Source organism: Protomyctophum parallelum, assembly GCF_964188405.1.
Source record: "Protomyctophum parallelum genome assembly, chromosome: 10".
Lineage (NCBI taxonomy): Eukaryota > Metazoa > Chordata > Actinopteri > Myctophiformes > Myctophidae > Protomyctophum > Protomyctophum parallelum.
The window spans coordinates 30,394,095-30,414,591 of record NC_139704.1 but is presented as its reverse complement, the minus strand read 5'-3'; the positions used below and the strand labels follow the sequence as shown (position 1 = coordinate 30,414,591).

Genomic DNA, 20,497 nt, shown 5'->3' with positions numbered 1-20,497 from the left:
ATAGTCTATGCTCTATGGTAGCTGTCTTTCTTTCTTTGCACCCAGAGAAAGTCCAGTCTCATCTGAGAATTCTATAACCATCTCCGCCAACTGCATTTAGTACCCATTTGATATGGTGAGTTGAGTCCCTTCAGCAGCAAAGGGCACTCCAGTGCATGCACTGACTTGGTGTTGTTGGGCAAAGAGGATTAATCAGGTGATATCAATCAATAATGATTTACTGTACACTATATATGGATTGTTTTTAAGCATCTGGATGGCACGCTCTATACAAACGTGGTAGTAACCTATCATGAGTGTATATGTGTGTTTATATGCAATTTATTGAATTCAAAGTTAAACCATTTTAAACTAAGTTTTTATTGTATTGTATGAAAATATAACTTGTAATCTTAGGAGACTCAAGTTTACAAAGTTAAAGGAGAATTCCATGCTAGAAGGCTTTCTTACATTTATGTGTAGTTATGTCCCCACCAAAGAGGTCCAGCCCTGCTAATTCGCTTATTTCCATCGCTCAAAAATCATAATGTAAATAGTATCCCAAGTGGCACACTTTACTACTTATTTTGATGGAAATAAGCAAATTTGCACAAAAACCCAACCCCCATTGAGGGCTTATATTAGGGGAAATAGCCAATAATGCACTTTTGCTACAAAATAACACCTGGACCTCTTTGGTGGGGACGTAACAACTACAAATAAAGGTAAGAAAGCCTTCTAGCATGGAATTTGCCTTTAAAACCCATTTTGGGCAGGAACCCCTTTTGGTGTTTTAAGCATTCTGTTCTACTTTAGCTATTAAAAAATAGCAGATCTACAAGCTCATAGCGCGCCACAGAGTGGCCGCTACGAGCTTGTAGGTCTGCTATTTTTGAAAAGTCGTGAAAATGTGGCAATATATATTTCAGAGCGAACATTTTAAACTAAAATATTGGCTTCTGGGGGGGTCCCTGGAACTACATATTTTGAGATGGGGGTCCGTGGCCCATTAGTGATAATTCTGGGGGTCCGTGACATGAAAAAGGTTGAGCACCACTGACATAGAAACATGGGTTTTTCAGAAAACTATTAGGATTTAGAAGCCTTTTTTTTTAATCGACCTCAGTCCAAAATGGGTTAAGGATGGTAATGGTGATACATAACCTATGAAATGACAGTTGCATCAGGGACGATGAATAGCTACCACTTTTATCGGAATGTAAAAGAAATGCCTGTATCGTAGAAGAAAGGAAGATCTATCTGCCACTAGTATACAATGTATTACAGTAGGCCTATATAGACCGCTAACCCTACGTTAACAAAGTTATTGGAAACTAACTACAGTCGGATTATAAGTGAATTGGCTGCTTAGTATTTTTGACAAAACAAAATCAAATTCCACAATGCCATTGTATTAATCTGTACTCCATATACCATCATGTTAACATGATATAGACCGACTACTGTAGTCTTGATTGTGTCCAAAATAGCAGTATCGCAGCGAACAGCGCCATCTCGTGGCGGTTGTTGTGAATTAAGCATGCCACATAGAGAGAGAGAGAGGAGTGCAGGTTTTGATGATTGTAATGTTAATAATGGACAATGCATCAATATATCTGTACGGAACGGCAGCACTGCGCAAGGCAGGAAACACCACTTTTGACTATTCAACTGGCCGTTTTGACTCACTTTAGCCTATTTTGGCCGGGAACCCCTTTTGGTGTTAGCATCATGTTATGCTTTAGCTATTGAAGAATAGCAGATCTACAAGCTCATAGCGCACCACCGAGTGGCGCGCGACGAGTTTGTAGGACTGCTAAATCGAAGAACGACTGACATAGAAACATAGCTTTTTCAGAAAACTGTCAGGATGTAGAAGACATTTTATAGAATAGAATCTGATCTCAGGTCAAAATGCTATGTATGGCCTGTTTCGCTGTTGGGACAGAACAGAGCGGTTTTCTCTACACTCGTATATTTTGTAATGTTATCCATTTACTTGACCATATAGGTGTATCCATTGTAGATTAATCTTGAATGGAGTAGAATGAATCATTCGTGCCATTTATTGTAATCTTACCATTTTGCTCTGCTAGACGCCTAAATGTTGTATAAGTAATTGTAAGAAAACTAGAGGTTCTCTCCACGACCCTCCACATCTACCCTTATCCCTAACTCTTTTTTTAATACTACATTCAAATAGTCTGGGCCGGTATGAGTCCCTCACAGTCACACCACCGATCCGATTCATATGCCCGTTACTCTATATGGAGATCTCTGTCACTCCTTGTCCTTTTAATGGCCATATATGGAGATCCCCGTCTGTCTGTCCTTTGTCCCTTTTTATGCCACATGGAGATCCCAGTATTATGTCATCAGTATTATGCCCATATTTGGGCATACCCCCTTTTGTGCCGACTAATTGAGTTTGCGCCTGATGATATCGTGAAGAACCGATTTGAGGTTAGACAACACACTCCATATATGGTGATGTGAGTCAGCGTGACACGCCACCTGCCCCACCGGCCAGCCCCTCCTCCTCCCTCAAGCTGATTTTAAATATAGGATATTCTGTATTTCGGGCAGGGAATGTATTTGGTATTTCTTCATAAAACTAAAGAGTAAGGCCCTACTACTACTACAGTACAGACAGTACATGACTATATGAAATGTCCTAAAACATGACATTTACATACAAAGATTACAGAATATATTAAGAATATTATCCAACAAACTATATACAGTTCATTGTGTGTGTGTGTGACCCCTTTTCAACCGGTTGGTTCCCAGTGGGAACCGGTTCAGTTCTTTTTGGTTTTTAGTCCATGAGCCAGAGGTCCAACATTTGTGGACGAACTATACACTATATTAAATTGTTTATAGGATCAATACAAGTAAATAAATACATGATAACCCTTCCACAGTAGTAGCTTTTTCATATTTTCGATTATATTGCATATTTTCCTACATAATGCCTCATTTGCATATTCAAAAATGTAAAATTTGTAATACAATAAATCATTGTCTTCGTGTAAGTACTCAATTGGGGAAGTTTCATGGTGATAACAATCTAATATAGGTATGGTTCTGCCCACTCAATTCATAATTAACGTTTCAAAATTGAAGCTCTGGCTCATGGACTAAAAACCAAAAAGAACTGAACCGGTTCCCATTGGGAACCAACCGGTGGAAAAGGGGCCTTTGTGTGTGTGTAGGGGGTGTTCCAGAGTCAGTCCAGAATATATATAACTAATTGTACAAAGAGTGTGCCAAGTTAATGTGCCAAAGAAGAGGACCGTATGCAATGGCCGTGCCACACGGTTTACTCTGATGTACACTTAGGTGTACGATGGTGTACGAGGCTGTCGAAGTTCAAAACAGTCCTCCCTGTGTGTCTCATCATCAGTCCTGAGTGCCCAGGGAAATCCGTCCGCAGCCATGAAAAGAATGTGCAAAAAGTTTTAAATAAAATAACAAATGCCCACAGGTAGGTTCAGAGAGAGAGAGCCATGGTGGAATCCATTTAGTATGGATTCAGCTCTTCTGGGGGTGGCGGGGGGAGGTGAGGAGGAGGTGGAGGTTCTTCCCCTCCGGTGTAGGCTGTGATACTGCTGCTCCTGCTCTCCCAGTCGTAGCTGTCTGCAGACAAACTGGCAGAGAAACGAACACAAAGAAAAGATCATGAATGGAGCCTTTTTAACCTCCCGGCAATGTATGTTTCATTGTTTGGTCACACTAATGGAGGCATGGGAAGTGGAACCGCCCGTCCCCCCACAGAGAATCAAACCCTGCATATCAGAATATATTGTATACAATGACTATAGAGCCGTCCCTCCCCCTTTCATGACGACACCTGCAGGCCCAGGAAATAATTCCTGCGCCTTTTTCGCATTTTTCTCATAGACATTTCAAAAAGTATTTATTTAAAGACTTTTTTAAGCGTCGTACAACTCGAGCCAAATCGAGTCGTGACAAATCATGACAATAATAAACACATTTTGGACCAAACAAAATAATTACAAAGGAAGAAAAACAAGGAGGAAAAAGTGTTGTAACCTGCCGTTTTCTTCTTCTTTCTAATTATTTGTTCGGCCTGAAAAATTGTGTTTGTTGTCATGATTTCTCACAACTCGAGTTGGCTTTGTACGAGGCTTAAAAGGTCTTTAAATAAATAAATGAACGGGGAATCATTTCCTTGTTATGGACCGATTCCGTAGCGGGTCTCATGGTCGCAGCCTACGTATTTCCTGTAGGCGGAGACGACACATCTGCGGTTTCCCCGACCAAGCTTCTACTACAGTGAATGGAAAAGTGACTGATGTTAGTCTGCTTCAAACGTTACTCTTTTACCTGCTTTTTACTAAGACTAACATTACAAAGATGCCCAGAACGTTTGAGGCAGACTAACATCAGTCACTTTTCTATTCACTGTAGTAGAAGCTTGGTGCGGGGAAACTGCAGATGTGTCGTCTCCGCCTACAGGAAATACGTAGGCTGCGACCATGAGACCCGCTACGGAATCGGTCTATAGGGGGCGGGACTACGACGCTCCATACAGGTGCCTTTTTTAACTTTTAGAGTGAAAGGATTCTACTCTAAGTGTACCTGGCTTGGATGTTCTGGGGGATGATGCTCCACGCCAGGTCGTCATCGCTGTCATAGCGCCGTGGGTTGTCAAAGAAGTAGGCTCCTCTGGAGGAGAAGACGTGACCTGGGATCCCTGGTCCACTCTGCAAGACAAGCCAGACACCAAACACAACAAGTTACAGTATCATTCCTGGTCCACTCTGCAAGACAAGCCAGACCATCAAACACAACAAGTTACAGTATCATTCCTGGTCCACTCTGCAAGACAAGCCAGACCATCAAACACAACAAGTTACAGTATCATTCCTGGTCCACTCTGCAAGACAAGCCAGACACCAAACACAACAAGTTACAGTATCATTCCTGGTCCACTCTGCAAGACAAGCCAGACACCAAACACAACAAGTTACAGTATCATTCCTGGTCCACTCTGCAAGACAAGCCAGACACCAAACACAACAAGTTACAGTATCATTCCTGGTCCACTCTGCAAGACAAGCCAGACCATCAAACACAACAAGTTACAGTATCATTCCTGGTCCACTCTGCAAGACAAGCCAGACACCAAACACAACAAGTTACAGTATCATTCCTGGTCCACTCTGCAAGACAAGCCAGACACCAAACACAACAAGTTACAGTATCATTCCTGGTCCACTCTGCAAGACAAGCCAGACCATCAAACACAACAAGTTACAGTATCATTCCTGGTCCACTCTGCAAGACAAGCCAGACACCAAACACAACAAGTTACAGTATCATTCCTGGTCCACTCTGCAAGACAAGCCAGACACCAAACACAACAAGTTACAGTATCATTCCTGGTCCACTCTGCAAGACAAGCCAGACCATCAAACACAACAAGTTACAGTATCATTCCTGGTCCACTCTGCAAGACAAGCCAGACACCAAACACAACAAGTTACAGTATCATTCCTGGTCCACTCTGCAAGACAAGCCAGACACCAAACACAACAAGTTACAGTATCATTCCTGGTCCACTCTGCAAGACAAGCCAGACACCAAACACAACAAGTTACAGTATCATTCCTGGTCCACTCTGCAAGACAAGCCAGACACCAAACACAACAAGTTACACTATGACCTGGGATTCCTGGTCCGCTCTGCAACAAGTTACAGTATGAGAAGACATGGCCTGGAATTCCTGGTCCGCTCTGCAAGCCGAGCCAGACACCAAACACAACAAGCTACGGTATCAACACAGTCAAATCCTGAATGTGTGTTTATTTATACTTTTTTTTTAACTCTCTGAGAGCTTTTGTGCCCTCTAAATGAACCCATTCTGGGCGGGAACCGCCCAGAATGCTTTTAGCTATTGAAAAATAGCAGATCTACAAGCTTGTAGGTCTGCTATTTTCAAATCTTTGATCTTTGTGAACGTTTTTAACTCAAATCTTTGCTTCTGGGGGGGGATCCCTGGAACAACATATTTTGAGATGGGGGGGGTCAGAGGCCAAATACAGATAATTCTGGGGGGTCCTTGACATGAAATAGTATGAGAACCACTGACATAGAAACATATGTTTTTCAGAAGACATTTTGTAGAATGGAGCTCGGTGTCTAAATGATCAGCATAACTCACTCTGTCTTGGGCAGGCTGTCGGACCCTGAAGAAAAACACCACCAGAGAGGTGGGCAGCAGCTCCCACACAAACAGGATCACTCCAAAGACAACGTAGCCAGCGTCACCCAGCGTCGACCGCAGGTCTGCCTGGAAAGACAAGTAAACCTCGACATTAAACACAACAAAGACAACGTAGCCAGCGTCACCCAGCGTTGTCAGGGCTGATGTCACGCCTACCTAGTTGTGACGTCATCCCCTCCTTATATAAGGCATCTTGCCAGCACCGTTCTCCGTCGGATTATCATTTTCTATCTACCGTAATTTCCGGACTATAAGCCGCGACTTTTTACCAATGATTTGAACCCTGCGGCTTATACAACGGTGCGGCTAATCTATGGATTTTTACAGCTGACTCAGAGCCATCTAAGGCTCTGAGCTAACGAAACGGCCACTAGGGGGCTTATTGTCCGGTGCGGCTTGTATACATACATATTTGGGATTTTCCCTAAATTTGGCTGGTGCGGCTTATATTCAGGTGCGCCTTATAGTCCGGAAATTACGGTAGTCTGTTTGAGAATCTAAACTAAGCCTTTCAGTTTAAGTTTTATTGACTTGTCCGTAAAGGTAAAGATATAGCCAAGACCCAACTCCGGATTACGCCAGCTGGTCAGCACCTCCGCTCCTGTGACCAAGGACCTTCTCCACCCTTACAGTATAATCCGAACAAAATTTGGTCGCAGCGGAAAGACCATGACCTCAGATTCTTCCAAAGTTGGAATCTCCCAAACCGGTGGCACTTCGCCTCCGGGAGGGGCTGAGGACGTCTTGCTCTCGCCTCCCCAGGGCGAGGTCAAAATTGAACCCCAAGCTGAAGGGTATTGTGTTCCCCCTCCCCAGGGAGAGGCCAACATTTAACCCCTAGCTGATCGGCAACGTGCCCCCATACCTGTTGAAGCCCCTACTTTCCTAGGCGGCGTGTGCGAATTATCCCTGCGGCGAGAGAATCCCTGATGTACTTCTGATGTACTTCTCCATGGACGTCCTCTCGGGCAAAGAGAGATTGTAGAGCCTGGAGCTAGGCAGGGAGGCGCCGTCGAGGAGCTCGATGGAACAATCCTTATGATTACGGTAAGGGGGCAAGGAGAGAGCACGTTCCTTGCTGAAAACCTCCGACAGGCCGTGGTCGATGTGTTCGGGGGGGGAGTGGTTTGACTCAAGGGGAGGAGGGGTGGTGGCGACCCCGAGGCAGGTGGAATGGCATGCAAGGCTCCAAGAATCGATTCGGCCCGAGTGGTGGAGTAGGGGCTCGTGGAGGTCCAGCCACGGCCGACCCAAGATCAGGGGAAGCAGGCAGTCTCCATCGGGAACCAAAAGGCAGATTTGCTCGCGGTGATTGCCGGAGAGAACCAGTCCGACAGGAAGGGTCATACGGTTGTTTGAACCTTGGCATTTTTTGTATTTAGTGAAATGTTGGTGTGGTGACCGACTCCACAATACTTTGCTAACAATGTCCAACATATAAAATACAAGTAAAGGTAGTATGTTATAATTCAAGAAAGCTGGTAATAAATAGAAAATGTAAAGAACCTGATAATGCATCGGTATACACAGATATTGGTGTGTGCATTAAATTTGGAATGGCATCATCCCTAGGTTACTGAGATAGGATGTATGTAGGCTAAATCTTGATATAAGTTGCAGCTAAAAGGGACAATATACACGGAATACAATACAGTAAGTGTACCTGGTCAGATACGTTGTACCAGTCGTAGTCGAATGAGTTGATGCTCTTGTTGGAGAGAGCCAGGACCACCAGGTTGTAGCAGGCCCGTGAAGCATACATGAGGATGAGGGTGGCTCCTATGGCCGTCACCTGGCACACTGATGTCCCCTGGAGAGAAACACAGACACATACATGGGTCATACATGGGTCATACAGGGCTCCTATAGCGGTCACCTGGAACACTGATGTCCCCTGGAGAGAAACACAGACACATACATGGGTCATACATGGGTCATACAGGGCTCCTATAGCGGTCACCTGGAACACTGATGTCCCCTGGAGAGAAACACAGACACATACATGGGTCATACATGGGTCATACAGGGCTCCTATAGCGGTCACCTGGAACACTGATGTCCCCTGTGGAGGTTTGAAACACAGACACATACATGGGTCACGTTTTCAAAATGACACCTGAGGACGATTCTACAAATGCCTTCTAAATTCTGACCGTTTTCTGAAAAACTCCATGTTTCTATGTGAAGTGGTTCTCAAATATTTTCATGTCAAGGACCCCCAGAATTCTATGTATTCCCCACTATTAATTATAGTATTAATTGGTAGAGCCCTCTAGTGGGCAAGCCAGTGTCATGCAAGTATTTATATGGCCATATCAATTATTGTCCTCGTAAAAATTAACATGGTAATTTAACATTAATGCATTACATTAAAATGATTAACGTCGGAAAAACACTAAAATATTATTTATATCATAATAGTTTATTAGCCATGAGTTTATTTGTGGACTAATGTTTACATGTAAACAACACTGGAATCATAAGTGTATATAGTTCATATATAGTTTCCACTGCAACTAGTACCAAAGTGTAGGCCTACATTGTACAACGGTTTTATGTGTTGATGTTCATAATTCACTACTGAGTCATGTAATCAGGTTCTGATAGTGAACGTACACCTGATGACAACATCTTTTCATAGCTTTTAATTTGAATTAAGAACCATTATATGTAAAACCGGTTGTATTATATGATAAACAGTTAAATAACAATTTAAACTTGGTAGTTGTCATAGGGACTATAGCTTTACATTAGATCAAAGTTGTGGTACTTTTTAAATCATTATGTTATGCTTTAGCTATTGGAAAAATAGCAGATCTACACATTCATAGCGCGGCACAGAGTGCCGTGCTACAAGCTTCAAAGCTTGTAGGTCTGCTATCTTTGAAAAATCGTGAAAATGTGCCTGAAATCTTTGAATATTATATTCTTTCAGAGGGGTCCCTGGAACAACATATTTTCAGATGGGGGTCGGCGGCCAAATACAGACAATCGTTGGCGTCCTTGACCTGAAAATATTGAGCACCACTGATATAGAAACATGAGGTATTTCATAAAACTGTCAGGATTTAGAAGACTTTCTTCTTCTTTTTTTTTCGTCGTCAGGCCAAAATGGGTTAATGGGTAGCTTGGATCTTGGAATGATAGAAACGAAGAAGAATAAATCCCCCAAACTGTAACACAACTCGCAAGAGCCTTATTGAAATATGTTTTATTTCTTTCTGCTCAGGCAGTCGATTATAAAACCTTCCACAAATCAATGGTTACAGAACCATGCTGTTTGATTCCTCAAGCTTACAATGCATGTGCAGTGAATGTGCTCAGTCATGCACAGACAGGCCCCATGTGGTGTTGCTAGGGAACACTCACTATCATGTGTTTAAAAGCATAAATTATATGAAGAAGTGCATCTCCTAAGAACATTCAACATCCTGCAGGTACTGTTGGCGGTGGGGGGGGGGGGGGGGGGGGTATGTTTTATAGCTCCCAAATGATTCCTTTTCTAGCAGGCGGCCTTATCCAGGACGACTAAAAAGTGCACAGTCAGATTCAAAGTAAGCAACATGAACCTTAGTTAACCAACACCAGGGGTTAATTTGAGAGCTAAAAATGACCATGAGCTCAGTGGCCTTGTGGTTAGAGTGTCCGCCCTGAGACTGGGAGGTCGGGGTTCGATCCCCGGCCGCGTCATACCAAAGACTCTAAAGTCTGGGACCCAGTGCCTCCCTGCTTGACAATCAGCATCAAAGGGTTGGATTTGGGGGTAAGTCCCTCCCTGCGACATACTAGCGTCATGTCCAGGGGGTGTACTTGTACAACAAGCTGCCTCACGCTACAGAAACAGGAGATATGGTCACTACACACCGGGCACGATTTTCAGGTTTTTAGCTGGGTTTCCGAAAAACGTGTCCAGTGTGCAACTGGACACCTCCTGCCCTATGGGCCTCATGGCTCAGCAAGGCTTACTTTGCTAAATATATCTTATTTTTTTACACATTTTCTTACCTTGGATTCCAGGTAAATGTTGGCCAGTGACATTTTGGCGATCTTATAAAGGCACAGGGAGAGGGAGACGGCACACAGCACAAACAGCGTGTCGTTGATGGTCACCCTGACCAGCACGATGGTCTGTGCCCGGGCAGAGGGCATCTTCACCAGGATGGCACAGGCCAGGTTCACCACCAGGAACACCAGACTGATGACCAGGAAGAGCAGGTACAAGGGGAGTCTATGGGGATCAGACACAGGTTTATTATTATTAAACACCAGACTGATGACCATGAAGAGCAGGTACAAGGGGAGTCTATGGGGATCAGACACAGGTTTATTATTATTAAACACCAGACTGATGACCATGAGAGCAGGTACAAGGGGAGTCTATGGGGATCAGACACAGGGTTATTATTATTAAACACCAGACTGATGACCAGGAAGAGCAGGTACAAGGGGAGTCTATGGGGATCAGACACAGGGTTATTATTATTAAACACCAGACTGATGACCATGAGAGCAGGTACAAGGGGAGTCTATGGGGATCAGACACAGGGTTATTATTATTAAACACCAGACTGATGACCAGGAAGAGCAGGTACAAGGGGAGTCTATGGGGATCAGACACAGGGTTATTATTACACAGGTTTACATCCTACAATATATGATATTACACACTTTAATCATGCAATGTGTTTTGTTTCATTATTTTTATTTAACCCATTTTGGGGCGGGAACCCCTGTTGGGTGTTTTAAGCATTATGTTATACTTTAGCTATTGGAAAAATAGCAGATCTACAAGTGCCGCACTATGAGCTTGTAGATCTGCTATTTTTTGGAAAAATCGTGAAAAATGTGTTGCAAATCTTTGAATATATATTCTTTCAGAGCGAGCGTTTTTTAACTAAAATCTTTGCTTCTGAGGGGGTCCCTGGAACAACAACATATTTTCAGATGGGGGTCGGTGGGCAATTACATATATTTCTGGGGGTCCTGATCCGGTCTAAATGGATTAATCACACAATTTCATAAATTGTCTATGAAAACAAGTTAAAACAGTCAAAACAAATACTACTGAATTACATAATGATAAGATGTAATGTATGTATTTTCTATTTTCTCCAGTTTCACTAAAGACTTTCTAATGATTGATCTCACCTGTATTTTAGAAGTTCTGGTGTATATTTGGACTTTGCCTTGAAAACAACCTGTAGAAGGAAAAACAATCCTGTCATGCAAAATGCGTCACGGGGTTCCGGAGAGGCTGTTTCACTTCTGTTATTATCTCTCCTAAGAGAAACTGCACTTACCAGAAACAGGATCTTCTACTTTTAACTGCTGCCCGAGTGTTGATACACATTTGTCATAACATCATGGTGTACATTACATCTGTACATAACATGGTGTTATTGCTTTGTCATGGCCTGGCTTGACTTTTGTGCTAAATCGCGAGTTAAATCAGTGCAACTGGAATGGTTCTGCTAATAATAAGCATATGAGAGATACTATAGGAGACAGAATGTGTGTTTTGCTGTTGGTATTAGATTGATTGAAACACTAACATAAACAACTATAGTTAGCTGTAGTATATTGCATTGTATGTACTTTTAATGACAGCATTTAAGCCGATACATCATGTTGTTCCCTTAACCTTGGAAAAGCAAACATTTTGTTGGTGGTGATTAGTGAGGGATTTGTGGAGTGTATTAAGGTAAGACTGCATAGCTACCCAGAATCCATACTTTGTCTGTTTTGTTGACACACGGATGAGGATGAAATTAGTGAACCCCCTAATCTCTAAACTCTTAGAAGATTATACTTGTCAAGGCATATAATAATACAGGTGCAGAAACCTGGTGTGTATATACTGTAGCACTCACCTGTGCAAAGTAAAGGTTCATGAGACACAGCGTGAAGAACTGCAGGCAGACGGGAAAGCAGTAGAGGAGCCAGAACAGAAAGGGGCTCAGCTTGTTCGCCGCCACAAAGTTCTTGAAGTAGAAGGAGAAGAGCACGGCGCGCAGGGCCGACCACAGCAGGCACAGGAACAGAAACACCGTCTGGTAGCTGAAGCGCTTGTGTCTGTAACGCAGGACCAGCCACAGCTGGACGTAGACGAAGATGAAGAGCAGGGAGTAGAAGACCGTGTACACCACCGTCAGGCCCAGGGTGACATAGACGGGCACCGCCGGAGTGAGGGTAGGGGGAGGCAGAGACCGGTGGTCCCCCTGCTGCTGCTGCAGCGGCTCCGTCTCCCTCACAGGGGCCTCCATTGCTGGGAAGAAAAGCGGGGTGGCCCAGTCCTCGCTAGCCGGCTTCCGTCCTCACACACACAGCCTGCTTGCCTTGCCTAGCCTCCCCTGGCTGCTACAGCGATGCACACACAGCGGGCTGCAGCGTGCATAGAAGAGAGAGGGAGAGAGAGCCTTGAGCAGGAAGAGGAGAAAATGAAAAGGGGCAGAGACGCGTGGTGTGAATAGAGGTGTCAGGAGCAGGGGGGGGGGGGGGGGGAGGAGGAGGAAAGCGGAGGAGAGGAGAGGAGAGGAGAGGAGGGGTGGAGAGAATAGAGCTGACTTCCTGCTGCAGCGCGTTGCGAGCCAGAGGCTTCAGGCACATGATCAGCATTGAGAATGAGCTGTTTGTGAGGAACAGTGGAGCAGGAAGCTGCTCTGCTCTGTAGCTGGGAGAGGAGGAGGAGGAGGAGTACAGTACCACCTCCCCTACCGTATATCCATTATGTTACGCTGAAGCTGTGCAGGGTTCAGAGGGAGGAGGAGGAGGAGTACAGTACCACCTCCCCTACATACATTACGTTACGCTACGCATCAGCTGACGCATTCTACAGTACCTTTAACCCTCTGCTGGAGCTTCCCAGGACTACGGTGACGCTCCCAGGAGATGCTCTCACTAAGTAGTGATAATAATGACGATAAACCTTATTTGTTTAGCAACTATACTGTATATATAAGATGGGTGACAAAATAAATAATGTGTGGAGAAGGTCTTATGGCAACTGTATATATAGTGTATACAGACATGTGACAAAGTAAATAAAAAACCTGAGTAAACATAATGAGTGAACAAGGACATGCTTCCCTATACATGTACTGCATGATACACCCAGCACTGCCTCAGAGGGTCAACAAAGACCCCCCCCCCATAACAGACCCCACACACCCCCCCATAACAGACCCCCCACACCCCCATAACAGTCTGTTCAACGGTGTTGTCATCACAAGCAGACTGAAGAACAGTTTCCTCCCCCAGGCTATAAGACTGCTAAATAAGAAACATCTTCTGTGTTATTACAGCCTTGTATGTTTGTTGAGCTGGGGGTTTTAAACCTTGTTTTAGAAATGGCTTTTTAGGCCATGTTGATAACTTTAGTATTGTTTTTATTGTGCATTATTGAGCCCCCCCAAGCTATGTTTTCCATCCTTGTGACAAAGAAATAATCTATTATAGATAATAGAACATAAGCAATGAACACACCACCCTATCTTGCTCTGTGACATGTCTGAGCAGGCCCAGTTGACCTTCATTTTGTAGCAAGGTGACAATGCTTGTCATGGGTGTCAGGAGGAGCAGAGACTGCTTAATGATTCAGAGTCTGAATCAATAGCAACTGTGGCTAAAGTGACATCTGCATTTTGAATTGCATGAAAGACATCTGTAAAATACGTTGAGCTCAGAAGCACACATTTGATGACTATGATGCTCATACGTTAGCGCATTATGTAAGGGAAAAACTAGAGTAATTCTTCCTGTTGACTGAGATCTGTGCCACTGTCAGATTTGATCAGACTGTCAGCAAAAAAAACATTATCGTTATTTAGTGATAACCTTTATCTTATGAAGAAACACTTCTATCCTGAATGGAGTGGTCTCTTCTAGGATAACAATGCCTCCATGCATCCATAGAGCACGAGGGGTAATTGAATAGTTTTCCAAGTATAATACATTAGGTGAATTATCCCATTTTGACCTCAGATCAGATTCTAAAAATGTCTTCTACATCCTGACAGTTTTCTGAAAAAGCTTCTAAGTCAGTCGTTCTTTGATTTAAAAAGAAATGCAGACCTACAAGCTCCTACGAGCTTGTAGATCTGCTATTTTTCAATAGCTAAAGCATAACATAATGCTAACACCAAAAGGGTGAACACCTATGGGTGTTTACATTAGATAGAAAGCACAGCGCTCTCAAATGAGGGAATATCTTTTGGAAGAATGTTGTTACCTCCCTCCAGCAGAGTCCTGGCACAGTGTGGTGGTGGTGGTGGCGGCCCATATATCATGTAGGTGCTTGAAACTTGCCAATGTTCCGTATGGTAAAAAGTGTGTTTCAGAGAAAAATATGATGTTATTGATTTATATGAGGTGCGGCTTGGCGGACACTAGTGCAGCATGCGAGTGCGGCGAGCCTGAGCAATCTGCCGAGCACATAATTAACACCATCGGGGCCCATGACGTAAATAACCGTCAAGTTCAAGTGCACACCGGTCATGTGCCTGAGACGGAGATTGATAATCTCCGTCAAATTAGTGCTATGAAAACTGATCGCATCGCTCTACAGCCTAGAGGCGCTTGCTGACGATGGGCACATTTTATTAATGGATTAAATAGGCCCGGGCCCTCAAGGTGCCCCCTGTACTGTACAGACTGTACAGACTGTACAGACCTGTACTGTACAGACCTCCTTCGGAGGCCGACCTCTTCCACGTGGGACCAGAAACAAGGGCGTGGCTACTCGATACAGAGTTGGACATTTGAGGATGATACACGAAAGAAGATTGATTTACCGGTATGTTAAATTCAGGCACAAAAAGTGACTTATGCTTTAAGACAGTGGCTGAAATGTGTTCAAATAAGCTGATTACTTCTGACCAAGTTAATCACAGCAGGTCAAATGAAATGTGACTCTGTACAGAACTTGGGTTTACCCAGAGGGTAAAGGGTCTATTATGCTCCTCAGCATAATAGCACAGAGTTTGTTATGGTTGGTATACTGTAGCAGACTAGCAGTGTGGTTTGTTTTTGTTTTCACAGGACTGGGGCATGTGAACGTCAGGGTAACCTTCGAGGGAGGTCGCCCCAATTCACATATGACTCCATCGACACATTTTTCATTCTGCACATTCAGCATCTCTCCAGCTCTTTAGTAAACCCATTTTATCCATGAGAGAGAGAGGGAACCCCACCACAAAGATCATTAATTAGCTAACTTCCATTTCTCCTTTTCTGTGCTCATTTCTTTTGTTTGTTTAACCACTTCCATTTTCTCTGGTTTATCCTCTCTCTCTACCTTTAACTCTGGGAGTGTACAAATACAATCAAATGGACTCATTTTAACACTTGCTAAATTATCTCTTTTATTGTGTAGAGAATGTTTTGAGACAAAATACGTGTACTGTAGATGTGTTAAGTGTGCTCAAACATGTGACTGCTGTGAGGAATTTAGTCGAGTGGAAAGAAGAAAGTGAAAACACAGCCTCCACGCCACCAGCCTTTCTGAGAGCAAAAAGCAACATATGAATGAAAGAACGATACAATTATTCTGTCCCTCTGCGTCATAACATTCCCTACTATCTTGACCACCACAGGGTACTAGTGGTTCCCAGGCAACTTGGACAGAGAAAAACACTCACTCAAACATTAGCAGGTCACAGTTAGTGACATCACTGACCCCAGGTTAAAAAAAAACCCTTACTCACTAACTCCAAACGAGAGTCGTGTGTGTGTGTGTGTGTGTGTGTGTGTGGGTGTGTGTGTGTGTGTGTGTGTGTGTGTGTGTGTGTGTGTGTGTGCGCGCATCTTCAGCTCAGAAACATAAATACGTGTACCAGAGATCATGGGCTAGAAACGGAATGTTACCGACAAGCATAGACTAATATGCATGTCAAACTGGGGGTCCTTGAAATTAAACAGGTTGAGAATCTCTGCTAGAGCCGTAAAACCTAAAACTAATGTACTGTATACTGTATGTGGACATACGGTACAAAGGCATCCCACACTTACCTAATGTACTTACAGTATGTGGACATACGGTACGGAGATGCTGGCCGGATGTATGAAGGATCCAGATGACTGGACTCGAGACACTGCTGGAGGGCTTAGTCTGAGGGCGGCCTAGAGAGAGATGAACACAACTATCAGTTTATTTTAACCACACGCATTCTGGGCATATCATAATAATAGGTCAACATTGGCGAAAATAGCAGAACTACAATACAAGCTCACAACACTGTGAGTAAGTTAGAGAGCTTGTAGTTAGTTGTACTACCTTTGGTGAAAGGATTTGGAATAATAACCACATGACGTCATGGGGGCATGCTGAAAAAGGGGGGAGGGGGGGGGGGGGGTTAAAGCAAACTTTTCTGTGTGGAGTTTGCATGTTCTCCCCGTGTCCCCTAGGGTAGGTACCCTCACAAAAAACATGCAGTAATCCTGGTCTCTAAACTGCCTCCCCCGCACCTGATGGAGGAGAAAGGAACTGGTTGGAATAACGTGTTCCTTCCACACGCTACGTCCAACCAGGGAAACTCCCCCCTGTCAGGTGTAAAGGAGCAACTTGGACACTCAGGCATGAAGGAAGCATGAGTTCAAAAGTCCGTTGCTCTCCCCATGTCCCCCATATATGGGGACTAGGTTGGTGGAGGGTGTGTAGAGCCCAGGATCACATTAGATAATTGACACAAGCGTGAAAAAGGGGTTACAAAATCGTGGAATAAAAAATATTTAAAAAAATAAAGTCCATAGAAATGGCTGCCACATGAATACAGAAATCCATACGTTGGATGGGCTACCAGTAGATCACAAAGGCTGTGCAGGTAGATCACATGACATATGGCCCTAAAAATATATATCATTTAAATATAAACAAAATATTTTTTTGCCACCTGCCACTTGAATTAAGGTGACTTGATTGATTGACATAAAAAAGTGCCTGTCAGCTCAAACCCACAATGCAAGACTTTGTTTTCAAGTGTGTTGCGCACAGATGTCAGTAGCATTATACAGTTATATTATATATTATTTTAAAAACCCTACCAGTTCCATTTCCTCCCCTCTATTCCTCAAGTGCGCCGCTAGGTACATAAAGAAAAAAAATCAGTAATGGAATAATACTGTTTTTTTGTGGGTAGATCTTGTTGAGATCGTCATTTTGAAAGTCAAAAATTTTTGGGCACCCCTGGGTTTAATTAAGTGGTGAATATTGAGTGATGACATTAATATTCGTTTTGACTTTTTGTACTGACAGACAAGACATACTTTCATTCATCAAATATTGATTTCACAAATATTATTATTATTATTCAGCCTACATTATAGTACAATTTTAGATCTTAATTCAAGAAACCAAACATTGCAAGTCCATATCATAACCACAAGGTGGCACTCTAGAACTGTATTTGACTCTACAAGCTATGAAGTGTGTGTACTACAGTGTGTAAAGAAGAGATACTGTGGATGTGAATATAAACACTAACACACACACACACACACACACACACACACACACACACACACACACACACACACACACACACACACACACACACATACTGTATTTTACAAACATGGAAATATCTCTACACTGATTCACAGTTGTTCCAAACCCAGTGTATACACTGGAGATAGGCTTATCTAGCTAGATAGCTAGCTAGTGTCAACTTTCTAATCACTTTTGAAAACGTATTTGTACACTAAAGCCTTTCCTTAGATTCATCATGTTCATCATGTTTCTCATTTTTTCATGTCCATGTGTATATATATATGCTTTGGTTCTATTATTGTCTATTGTATGCATTTCATTGGGTTGTTGTTGGTTATCCCTTGACACTGTAAAGCAATTTGTAAACATTGTTTTCGAAAAGCGTTTTATAAATAAAGTGTATTATTATTATGATCTTGTCGGTGCTCCTTTCTTGGGTCTGTATAGGCAGAAAAGTGACGTTTTACAAGGCAGTGGATCCCAAACGTTTTCATGTCAAGGACCCCCGAATCATTTATTAAACCGCGAGCGGACCCCCATTTGAAAACGTATGCCTGCAGTGACCCAGATAAGAAAGGACTTTTACGGCTCTAGCACTGTGATTCCGAAACATGGACCCCCACAGTTTCACACGCATTAGGCTACGTACGGACCCTGATGTAATGGCATTTCTATCTCTGGTACCCCAATTAAATCCACTGTTAATTTAACTCTGTTCCACCCATCCAGATTACCACCAGCATGGCCCTCATTATCCCAGCTGGGGTCGTGTCTGATACCCATTGTGGCATGCCTCTCTCTAATGATTAGTGTATGGTACAGTGGCCTTGCGATGTTGTCCTTTATGCAATTTTTGTTTTGTTTGTTTCAGTCAGCGTGGCCTGCATGAGGGGCCTATTGGCAGGAACTGGTCCATCCTCTGATGACCATCATGCTCTGATGGCATCTTGGCACCAGTCCAACATCTCCCTAATACAGACAGGTCCAGTGTTGTGTTTCTGGAGAAGCACTTTGGAACCTGCCAGTTTGAAGCCTCCCACACACATGCACTGGGCCTGGGCAAATATCAGCTTGCCCTACATGTGTTGCTGTTTCTGGGGTTATTATAATAATATTTACATTATATTGTAGGCCTGCTGGCTGTGCTGCTTCATGACACATCAGTGAAATGGGTTGTTTTTTTGCTCTCTCTGTTTGTTCTTGCTGATCATCAAGCTCTGGTCTGAGCTCACACACACACACACACACACACACACACACACACACACACACACACACACACACACACACACACACACACACACACACACACACACACACACACACACACACACACACACACACACACACACACACACACACACACACACACACATTTATAGATGTGCATATAATCGAATAGATTATCTATTGTGGATATAATGAGGACGACGAGAGAACACTCAAGCCATTTTCTGTGTTTCTTAATCTTAATTTAGATAATATAGGTACAGAATTCAGGGCCCATGTCTGTGTGTGTGTGTGTGTGTGTGTGTGTGTGTGTGTGTGTGTGTGTGTGTGTGTGTGTGTGTGTGTGTGTGTGTGTTACTGTGTGTGTATGTGGATCACGTGTCATCACAAATTGTGAGCTCAGACCAGAGCTTGATGATCAGCAAGAACAAACAGAGAGGGAGAGAAAAAAAACAACCCATTTCACTGATGTGTCTTGAAGCAGCACATTGTCAGCAGGCCTACAATATAATATAATATTATTATAACCCCAGCAACATGCTGCCCAGGCCCAGTGTTTTCTCCTCTCCGCTTTGTCTATTTATTTTATAGAGGTTATGAGTTGTCTGGACAAATACGACCATATATGGACATCAGTGGCGTGCACAGACATTTAGAGGGGCAGGTGCTCAAGTGAAAAAAAGGGCACCTTGTGCAGCGCATTTTGGGGCGGGAACCCATTTTGGTGCTTTAGCTATTGTAAAATAGCAGATCTACAAGCTCATAGCGCACCACCGAGTGGCGCGCTACGAGCTTGTAGGTCTGCTATTTATTTTTTTATCGAAGAACCACTGTCTGACATAGAAACATATAGCTTTAGATTGTGGGGGCCTAAATAATATAGTAGAAGCGTTTTTTATCAAGATTGGATCAATGTCACCGCATGGTCCACACACTACAAATTAGGGAAAAAAAGAAAAGTTTTTTTTTTTTTAGCACATTGCCAAAAGGGCAGGGAGTGCTCTAGCACCCCTTAGTGTATATCTGTGCACGCCACTGATACTAACCAATCCAAACCAATTAAGCCTATATTGGTCCTGACAATAATAGGCTACCGGTAGGCCTAATTGAAAATAAATCGGAATAGATGATTTTTCATTTTGGTGATGCAACATTGCATACTTAGGCTATAATGTCTGGCTGACCAAAAACTGAGAGCACAAACTGCTTAACAGCATACAAACTATCAAACATGTACTATAGGCCTATTAGCTAGCACAAAAATAAGCTATCATCACATGTCGCACCGATTCAACTTCAATAAGTGCCACTACTAGAGCTAAGCTCCAGCCTCGAGAGAGAGAGAGAGAGAGAGAGAGAGAGAGAGAGCACACCAGTTTTTAATCAGTGCAGTAGAATTTAATTTAGGGGGAAACAAGAAAAAGGGAGAAAAAAGGCACACAGAGAGAGTCAGAGAGCAGCATACTTATCATTTTTTTTCCTTTCGAAGAATGTCTTATTTGATTGTCCGCGCCCCTCTCAACTCCGCCCCGTGGTGTGTGTGTACGTGTGTG

At 43.3% G+C, this 20,497-nt stretch overlaps 1 protein-coding gene across 1 annotated transcript; it reads right to left on the bottom strand.

Moving 5' to 3' along the window:
- Positions 1-3,170: 3,170 nt before the first annotated feature.
- On the bottom strand, positions 3,171-20,471 carry gpr137ba (G protein-coupled receptor 137Ba). Its single transcript, XM_083774497.1, has 9 exons — positions 20,410-20,471; positions 16,251-16,348; positions 12,103-12,648; positions 11,381-11,430; positions 10,238-10,460; positions 7,896-8,042; positions 6,170-6,298; positions 4,585-4,709; positions 3,171-3,629 (listed from the first exon to the last, which is right to left on the bottom strand). The coding sequence occupies exons 3-9, from the start codon at positions 12,493-12,495 to the stop codon at positions 3,503-3,505; spliced, it is 1,194 nt and encodes a 397-aa protein (XP_083630623.1). The 5' UTR covers positions 12,496-12,648; positions 16,251-16,348; positions 20,410-20,471; the 3' UTR covers positions 3,171-3,502.
- Between the last annotated feature and the right edge of the window lie 26 nt (positions 20,472-20,497).